General features: G+C 41.0%; 1 protein-coding gene across 1 annotated transcript; it reads left to right on the top strand.

Annotated features, from left to right (window-relative positions):
• Nucleotides 1–1,416: 1,416 nt before the first annotated feature.
• Nucleotides 1,417–9,861, top strand: LOC139661736 (transmembrane protein 47-like). Its single transcript, XM_071540299.1, has 3 exons — nucleotides 1,417–1,734; nucleotides 5,220–5,360; nucleotides 8,932–9,861. The coding sequence occupies exons 1-3, from the start codon at nucleotides 1,518–1,520 to the stop codon at nucleotides 9,111–9,113; spliced, it is 540 nt and encodes a 179-aa protein (XP_071396400.1). The 5' UTR covers nucleotides 1,417–1,517; the 3' UTR covers nucleotides 9,114–9,861.
• The last annotated feature ends 236 nt before the right edge of the window (nucleotides 9,862–10,097 follow it).

Here is a 10,097-nt window from a genome sequence, read left to right as displayed (position 1 = left end):
AACAACGCTGTGAAAATGATAAGCAGGTCTTTTCTTTAAGGTCCTCTTAAAATTACATTATGTACCCTGTGCTATAATAATAATAATAATAATAATAATATGTATTTATTCATGTAGCCTATGTATGAAGGCTATGTAGCCTATTTAATTGAAAATAAATTATATTCTCTCTGCAATTAGATCAACGGTCTCGGCTAACCATGATGCTTTGCGCGTGTCAACACCTTTGTTGACGTTTTCCCCCTCTTGGAAACTCTTCTCTTTCATTAACCTCAACTTTCTGACCCTCCGAAAAGATGCCACTGCGTCCAGCAGGGACCAGCAGAAATATAGCTTCCGGTTTAGTGATTTTGCCTTCAAAATAAAAGCTCTGAAATTGACACCTTTGGGGAAAACAATGTTGCATCCAAGTATTGGGGTGTACAGCACAACAACAATTAATCAAAAGTAATTTCAAAATGCATTACTTTTATGAATTGTATTTCTTCATTCAATAGGACCTTATGCTTTTATGTCCTCATACTCGCCTCTCTGTTTATAGTTTATGACTATAGGTGTTGTGTTTGAGCCTTTTTTCCAGAGCTTACTGTAGTCTTATGTGGAGGGTTGAATAGGGCCCTCAGTTAGAGCTCACATACTCCACAAAAGCAGGATTTATTAATAATTGAATTATCTCATTTATAATTTAATAATTTACTTTATAATTTAAATGTGGCAGTGAGTTTTAAAAACTAATTTCTCTTATATTAGAGGTCCATCCAAGTGGTTTGTATGTTTAGTGGCTTGTTTCTTGTGTTTGAATTCTTGGCAGTGCCATATAGGCTAGGCCTATGTAGCAACCAAAAAAAACTGTATCAAGCTGATAGGCTACTGATTTGGGCAAAAATAAGCAAAACTGTAAATATTGATTCTGATCCATCCATCAAGTAATTTGTTATGGATTTTTTTTGTTTGTTTGTTTGTTCTAGTCCTTCTTTTTGAACTTTTGGCAGTAAATAACCTTCTTCGCAGCATCAAATATATGAAAAGGGGATTTGGGGGGAAATATTTCAAGTTAGGCTACTAACGTTACTTTTCACTGTTTACATTTTACATTTTAGGCATTTAGCTGACACTCTTATTCAGAGTGATTTACAATTACTGCAACAATTGAATAAGCTTCATGTCCTGGATCACCAAATAGTCTAACTAAAAATAAGGCAAATTTCCTGTGACCCTGCAACATGTAAGAGAGAAGTGATAGGGGGAAAAATTGTTTTCAAATAATTTTTCTTCACTTGCTACTTACTTGGTAGGCTAGCTCTGAAAACATTCTAGCAAGGCACGGGCCGTTATTTTGAAAAACGGACCATTTCGAACCGGATGACCTCACGTTTAGCGTCACTAGCTTGACAGAACCGAAGCAGCGGCGGGCTACGATATGGTGGGTTAGGAAGACGTACTAACGGACCTTGCAGTTAGCGCAGAGTGAGTTATTAAAACCCAGCAGTTCGTCGGACAGCCTGACAGGGGGAAAGATGTCTGTGAACGAGGTGTACGTGTTCCGGCCGTTCAAGCTGATCGCCCTGCTGTGTGTGTTTCTGGCTCTGTGTCTGGACGTCGTGGCTCTGCTCAGCCCGGCCTGGGTCACCGCCGAGCACTTCTCCCTGTCCCTGTGGGAGTCCTGCTCCAGATCCGAGGCTCGGCATCCCACACAGGAGCCTCAGTGGAGCTGCTTTTCCACCCTGACATCTGGTAAGAATAATGCTGTTTTTATTTATTTATTTGTGTGTATTGTGTAGTTTAACTTTCAGCCCAGCGGGGTAGGATGTTTTGTTGACAGAGGGAGAATCACCACATACGAATAAAGTAGTGAAAACCACTGTAGTATTTAACTGTAGGCGTTTTTCTAGTGTGCAGTGTGTTCATACTGCAGTAGAAAATGCTGTGGTGTAGTACTATGCTTAAGTTATTATAGTGTCCTTTTACTATAGTATTTTTTACGTTTATTACTGTTGTATAATGTAGTAAATTCCTTTTTGTGGGAAAAAGCATGAGGTGTACTGTAGTAGGCTATTACTATATGGTATGCATAATGTAGTATAAGCCTGCTGTAGTATGTCAATGTAATTACACTGTTATTACAATCATCCCTGCTTTTCCACAGAACACCATGCCAACTTTAGTAAGTCTTAACCAGTAAGATGTGGAGATGCAGTTGACATAGTTTTACACTGGCATGTCACCACAAATATTTGACAAAGCACCAGTTCAGTTCACATAATTCTATTCACAGTTCCCTCAAATGCCCATTGCTGTTTTTGTCAGTGGCTTGTGGTCAGGGTCTGGTATTCGGTGTAAAGTATGCACGTTCCATACTTGGAAAAAATATCATGATCTTACTGTAATGAGAAACCGAGAAACATCTACTCTGTCGTCGGTACAATGATACAAGCACCCAGACTGGTGGCTCTGGAGATCATCTTCTCTCCCAAGCAGAGTTTGTTTTGGTAGCAATTACTGGTCTTTGTCCAGTAGCTGAGGCATGCAGAGTGTTCTGTACTAACAAATTTCCCCATTCATACCAGAGGTGGTGTCACTATGGTAAAGACACTGATGTACGGCTCACAGTCTGCTTCATTGCATTTTTAATGGAACAACAGTGTTAGACAAATTAACAAATAGATGGTGAGGCAATGTAATATTTCAGTGTTTATTCCATTGACGCTGTAACATTGAATCTAGGTTGATTCAGTGTCAGTTTGGTGGCAACAGCACCATCATGCTTTACAGGATACCAATTAGTATAAAAGAAGAGGGAGACACAACTGTTCATGACAAAAAAGATAATATATTCCATCTACTCCTTCACATGCTGTAAACAGTTACCCACATGAACTCCGTGGCACATGGGAAATAGTGAGATCACTCCAATAATTAGGCTGCTTTGATTGGGTTTGCAGGAACAAACTAGTCTCCATGTGACAGTAGTTTAAGAGATCTTCAGTATCTGTCCCAGCATCCCTCTCTGCAGGCCTGGGCCCACTGCGCTGCCCTTTGTCAAGCAGATATTCATTCAGCAACTGCTGCCCCCCGCCAGGCAGGGTGGGAAAGTAACATAACATTTACCAACATTTGGCCAGTGGCTGGTAAGTTTGCCTGCTCCTCCAGTCACTTTGACAGGTGATTAGTTATTAACTGGAGCTTCATTTCTACTAAAAATCATATTTGACTGATAAAATAGTGAAAACAGATGGTGAATTTTGGAATCCATCAGCCAATGTGGCCAACAGATTAAATAAATCAATAAATCAAATATAATTCAGCATTTGTCATTACTGGTTGCTCAAAATAAACAAAATACATGAAACATAGTCAGTGAAGTCTGTTTGTCACGATGCATAACTCTCCAAAGGAACAAAATTGTTATTGGACTGGGAGTGAACTCAGATCTCTGCAATCCCCCCACCACACACACACACAGCTACAGAAAATTTAAGGAAACCCTTGTGTTGGTGTGATTGCTCGGTCTCTGATATAGTGGAATGTGTTGGGCTGAATAGGAGGCGGGCTTGTCGCTGTTCAGTGTCTGCACAGCTCATTAGAACAACAGTGGAGGGGTGTGTCGAGGTTAAAGGGGCAATTCACCAAAAGACACCGCTGATTTATTATGCACATGTTTTCACACCTATCCCAAAATGCTTGAATTTGAATGAATCCTCGGAGTGACATAATCTGGAGGACATTTATTCCATGCAGAGTGAAATACAGTTTGATGAAATTATGAAAATGACCTGCAGCCTCAGTGACAGATACTCTTGGAAAAATAAAGTTTTTATGGGAGTACTCTGTTTTATGTTCTTTGGAGAGAGAACAGAGCTTTTTAGGAATTTCACTCAAAACAAAAATTATTATTAATATACAAAAACCACATACGTAATGGACTTAACACGGTAGAAAAAAATAACTTTCCTTGAGAATAGGCTACACTGCACTGAAGGTTGGAGCAAATAGAGTTCAGATGTGTCTTGGGGAAATGTCCCTTTTTTACCATCCTGAGGACAAATGAATCAGGAGCTTGGAGAGAGACACACCCACCCTGCATTGTGTTGTGAGCTCATTAGCTTCATCAAGTGAATGGGGGATCCTTTTGAGTCCGGTCTTTTGAGGATAGGCATTCTTCTGACATCTGGGGCATCAGAGAGGGAAAACACATTGTAGCCAGGAAAGGAAGACAAAAGGAAGATGACACAATGGATAAAGTAATAATCTGAATAAATTCCCGTTTGGCTACTTTGTATCACCACCTATTTCCAGTTCAAGAAAGCTTTGAATTTTGCTGCTGTAAACACCTGGTGTTGTGTAGGTTTTTCCAAGGAAAAAATGCTCTGATGCGCAGGAAGTGATGCGTTTTACATTTCCAGCAGCAGCAACTGCGGTTTGTTTGGAATAAATAGAAGAACTGGGTAGTTGGCATCACCAGACGCCACCTACAGAAACCTCATCAACAGAAAATCCAAGGAAAAAGACGTTACAGTGCTGGCCACAATGTTTGATTGAGATCCAGATCTATTTTTCTTAGTACCAAAGATGTCGCCAAAAAAATAACAGCAAATATACTAAACAAGCAAGGCATTAGCAAAGCATTGAACAAAATACTACAGAAAACCACGGAAATGTAAGGAAAATATATACAAACAAGAGGAAAAGATATTAAACAAAAATAAAATCAGGAAATATGAATTGGACCGTGCCTGTGGGTATGGGAGGGCGTTCAGTTACTTTTGGATTACTTTGCTTCCAAAATCCATGGAATGAATTAAAGTTGACAGTGTCTTCCAATATCCAGGCTCTGGTTAGAATATTATCATCTACAACAGTTATCAACTATTAATTCAAGATGTGTAAAATCATATTTGTTTCTACAAGCTCACAATAAAACAAACTATTACCCTCCAAAGAGTAATCCAGGTAAATTTGAAATATCTAACCTGATTACTGTATTTTTTACTGTTCCTGTAACTGATCTACGGTTACGGAGTTTGTAATCGGATTACTGTTATCCTGATACTTGTAATTCAGATGCTGCTCCGCTCTCATGCCTGAACCCCCTTTGCTTCACACCTTTCCCCCTGTGGGATTAGCTCTTGTTTGGTGTTTGTCCACACAGCGGTTCAATTCAGAATCGGGCTTTTGTCAGGACGCTCCGCTGTAACCTGTATGTGCCTCCTGTCCTGCAGACTGGCAGATCGCCACCCTGGTGCTGCTGCTGGCCGGAGCTGTGGTGACACTGGTGGCCTTTCTGGTGGCCTTCATCTCCCTGTGCAAGGGAACGCAGAGACGGCACTATCGCACAGTGGCTGTGTTCCTCTTCACTGCAGGTAAGGCTCTCTCTCTCTCTCTCTCTCTCTCTCTCTCTCTCTCTCTCTCTCTCTCTCTCTCTCTCTCTCTCTCTCTCTCTCTCTCTCTCTCCCTCACTCTCTCTCTTTCAAATTCAAATTCAAATATGCTTTATTGCCATGGCAGGAAAGAAAAACCTATGTTGCCAAAGCAGTACAGTATTTCAAATGGGGTAACATTGCAACATTGACTAATAATAAATAATGAATAAACAGTAATCTAACGAATATCAACAATCATAACAACAATATAATCAAAAGCAGTTCAATAACATTACTAGTTCAGTTCAGTTTTGCAATTCAATTCAGTTCATAGCAATATTGGAAAGAGAATAACTTTTGAAAGAGTAAATAGATGTAAAGGGAAAAGGAAAGGTGAGTACATCTGGAACAGACTGAGCTGCTGGTTCTACAGTCTCTCTCTCTCTCTCTCTCTCTCTCTCTCTCATCTCTTATCTCCCTCACACACCAAGTACTCAAAGCATCTGCGATTCGCCACCCCATGCGATGAGATAAATATCTATCGAATGCCTTTTACCACCTCCTGCAGCTCGTTTATACATAGGCTATATATACCATGCTCACATGCGTATGGAAACAGAAAGATGGCGCATGGTGCGTTCTCCAAAACCATTTCCATACAGACAGGCCTCTTTTGTTCCAGCGCTCAGATCAAATATGAGGATGGAGAAGGAAAGAAGGGGGCAGAGCGAACCATTTCAGTTGAGCTCACTCTTTCTGTGGTGTGGAGTCTGCTGTGAGCCTCAGAAAACCAGCACTTGTGCCAAGAAAAAGCAGCCACAGATATTTGCAGACTTAGAGAGAGGTCACAGTAAAAAAAAAACTAAAAAAAAACCTTCTCCCACAGACTCCTCATCACCCAACCCTGCCTTATACTTGAACTGGGCTTCTCCTGCTTGCTTTGTGTGAAAGTCCTGAAATTACACAGGCGAGGGACAATCTATCCATAAATCCATAAAGCATATAATTAAAATGATTTTGGCAGCCAGGAGACAAAGACAGAGCCCCCTATATATAGACTTTGTAATTACTGACTGATAGCCAGAGCTTACACTGTGTGCTTTTAAAACAGTGATGGAGCACTAACCACTTACCCTTACTTAACTTGTGGCTTCTACTTTTCCAGAGTTTCCAAAATAAAATTGGATTATATAAGGAACAGACAGTCCTGTTACGCAGTTCACTTCAGATACCCTTTCTCCGTCTCTGGCATTGTTTTTTTATGTCATGCCCGCAGACTGAACTCAGGATTCAGCTTTTTTTTTCTATTAAACGTCATAACAATTCAGACATTTTCAAGGAACGGGACACAGGTATCTGGGCCTCTCCAGTGTTTGTGATATGAGCGATTTTTGTCTTGTTCTGTCCGTCAGTGAAAGCATCAGTCACAAAGGAGCAGTGTGTGCTTGGGGAACGTGGGAAATGCAGTGTTATCCTTTCCTGTGTGTAATTGCTTTAAGAGCCTTGCGAGAATAAGGTCTCCTTATAGCCAGATAGTCCTCGGCAGAGCAGCGGCGGAGGGGTGGGACTCTTGTTAAATGCCCCTTGGCAAGAGCGGCTGTGTGGCTGAGAGTGCGGTATTTATTTTCTGGCCAGAAATATGACCTCAGCAGCCAGCTAGCTCAGTCTGGGCTCCATCAACACAGCCACATTCTTGGGCTGATGTCGTCCCTCCTGCACACCCACCGCCTTGTCCTGTAGGAAGGAAAGGTGGAGTCTGAGTCAATTACACAAGGTCCCTTCTGCGTGAGTCGCTCCACCGGCATGCGCATTTAACAGGCAAAAAGGAACTGTAGCCACTGGTGTGTGTGTGTGTGTGTGTGTGTGTGTGAATAGAGCACACTGTGCCTTTGATTACACTCACATACGCTCGCACTGACGCCAACGCATTTACCACTGGGAGTTCATGGTCTTTCGATGGATTGCAGAGAGATAAAAGATTCAGTATGATGGAAGTGTTAAAGTTATTGTTCTTCTGTGGTGTCAAGGTCAAAATAGCAATGATGTTTGTTAGACAATATTTCACAATTCACCGAAGAGAGAAACTTCATAGACTTTAATTTGGGGTGAGGAAATTCACAGAAACAATGAATGGTTTTAGGAACAGTCAATGTCAGGGACAAAAGACAGGACATTTCAAAACAGTGACAGGGTCTTTATTTTCCACTGAGCAGGAAGCGTCATCATACAAAGATTGTTTTTCTGAAAAGCTTTGATGTCAGACTTAATAGAACTGTAATACAATCCAAAAACATCAAGAGTAATCTAATTCATCAGTTTACTTAATATCGTTGCTGTCAGGTGAAACCCTCATATCTAGGCTAAACCTTTTAAGAACTACCATGCATTTTTGAGTTTATCCAGTGGGGTTTTGAAAGGTTTTCATCAGCCCAAGGGGTCGTACAATCAACCCATAGAGGAACGTGTAATCATTCAAGTGAAGTTACAAAACATGAAAATCACCAAAATTGGAGTTATAAGGTTTTCACATGACAACAGCGATATGTTGTTTTTTTGTTGTTGTCTGATTCATGTTTGTAACTGAGTGCACACGCACATCGGGATGATTAATGGTAGAGTAATAAATTCTGCCACCAGTGAAAAAAACAAAACACTATGGTGCTAAAGGGTGACAGTAAATTTAAAAAGTACAATCCTCAACCAGAGAGCATGGAAACCAGTCTATAATTACATGTGCCTGTTTTGCCATATCCCTATTTTTAAGTTATTTATTTACAGTCACCAGTAAAACTAGTCTAAATTCTCATCATTATTCCTTTTCTAGTGGGTATATGCTCATGGAAAATCTTTGCGGTGGATCATGCTGATGACATCTCCAGCTGAAACACTGACTAGGAAGATATATATTTATATAACCATTTTCTTAATAGTTTGGTGACCCCTTTGGTTCCCACCCCAGACATTGAAAAACATCGTCCTACTCTCTCTTATCCTTCAGCCTCTTGTCATAACATCCACATCCACATTTCTGCCTATACAATAATAAATTAGGCTGCCGTTACATTTTCACACAAATTGGTTGTATGCAACTGAATTTCATCAGAGTGTATCACCCCCTGCTGTTGCAGGCAACCTGGTTGCATCAAGTTGGACATAGTTTACGTTATGTTAAAATTACTCCACAGTGAAGAGATTTAATATGCTGAATTACTTACTTTTTAACTTTACTATTTTGTCAATACAAAATAATGTTTGCTGTTGTAAAACATGACTTACCCCCCTTTCAACCATTTAAACTATTGTAAACCGTGTTGTTGCGTGTAGTTTTGATTGTATTTTAAATGCATCGTGTAACAGTAAAGTTGCATGAACCTCATGCAACTCGCAACTCACCAACGCAGCCAAGTTGCGCGAACAGTTTCACTGTGTAACACCGGCCTTAGCTGGTAAATGTGTAGGTTTGCACAACAGTAACATTGATGTATGACTTTAAATTTGCAAGTAAGCATCAGCAAGAAATAGAGCGCTATGTTCTCTGTGGAGTCTGATGCTTGATTCTGTTTGGTTGTAGTGGTGCTGCAGGCCTGCGCTCTGGTCCTCTACCCCATCAAGTTCATTGACGGAACAGTTCTGCAGACCTACCACGAGTTCAACTGGGGCTACGGCCTCGGCTGGGGAGCCACCATCTTCATGTTAGGCGGAGGGATCCTCTTCTGCCTGCGGACGGACATATACGAGGATGCAATGTACTGAGTTCTGTCCCCACCCCCACTACACACACACACACACATACACACACACACAAATCCCCTTATAGAAGGTGTGCTGCTTTCTTTGCCCTGCGCACAGCAAGTGTGTATGTGAGCACAGACACTCTCTCCCTCTCTCTGTTATTTTTAGCCAGGGTGTGAAGACCTATTCTAGGCCAGGGCTGTATGGGTATGACCCCCCCCCACCTCCCCACACACACACACCTCCACCCCTCCCCCTTGCAGCCGGTGGGTCCCTCAGCCCTGCCGTATCAGGGTGAAGCACAGAGAGCTTTCTGGACAGGCACGGGCCACTGATGCTGGACGTTTCCACCGCACATTGCCCTGGGTCTCTATTGTTAGAGGAACATGAAAGTAGATTCCCAGCAGCAGACCTGTGCGCCCAGCAGCTGAACATTTAAAAGGATTGATATATCTCCACTTTTTTCTTTTGTATTCTTTTTGTAGCATTTCATGATGTTGTTAATGTATTTATGGTATAATTTTCCACTTTATAAATACTGAAAAGCTGAAACCATGACTGTTCCCTCCGTGTTGTCCGAGCTGAAACATATCTAGTTATGCTAATGCCTCCTGGCATTAGAAGTGTAAATGTAAGGTAGTCAGTGATTGATATATGCTGTAGATCTACAGGAGCTATCAGGTGTCTATAGTTTGTTTGGAAAACTCACACTAGTTTGTCTCAAATGAGCATTGTAAATGTGTACAAAACATTTCTACATGGAGGAAAATCCAGAATAAACAATTGTTAAGAATTGGAAGTATGAATTATTCATGAAATTACATTGCAAGAGTTTTATTTTAATACTTTGATGTTTTTAGTTGCAGCCTGTCCATTGTTCTTACACATTTAATTCACAAACAGCCACTCTGACTTTGCCCCTCTTTGGACCAAATGGCAGGGCAGTGAGATAAAAAAAAAAAGCATAATTGTTTCATTATCCACAAAACATAGACATACCTCCAC

Source organism: Centroberyx affinis, unplaced genomic scaffold (genome assembly GCF_046629955.1).
Source record: "Centroberyx affinis isolate AG114_WGS23_722 - 3 ecotype Tasmania unplaced genomic scaffold, CSIRO-AGI_Caff_v1 ptg003599l_1, whole genome shotgun sequence".
In the NCBI taxonomy this organism is placed as follows: Eukaryota; Metazoa; Chordata; class Actinopteri; order Beryciformes; family Berycidae; genus Centroberyx; species Centroberyx affinis.
Note: the sequence above shows the minus strand (reverse complement) of the source record. Positions and strands in the feature narration are given on the sequence as shown.

Coding starts and splice junctions, on each gene's coding strand:
- LOC139661736 (XM_071540299.1), top strand. CDS start 1,518: ATGTCTGTGAACGAGGTGTACGTGTTCCGGCCGTTCAAGCTGATCGCC. Junction 1,735..5,219: donor CTTTTCCACCCTGACATCTG/GTAAGAATAATG, acceptor CCTGTCCTGCAG/ACTGGCAGATCGCCACCCTG. Junction 5,361..8,931: donor TGTGTTCCTCTTCACTGCAG/GTAAGGCTCTCT, acceptor GTTTGGTTGTAG/TGGTGCTGCAGGCCTGCGCT.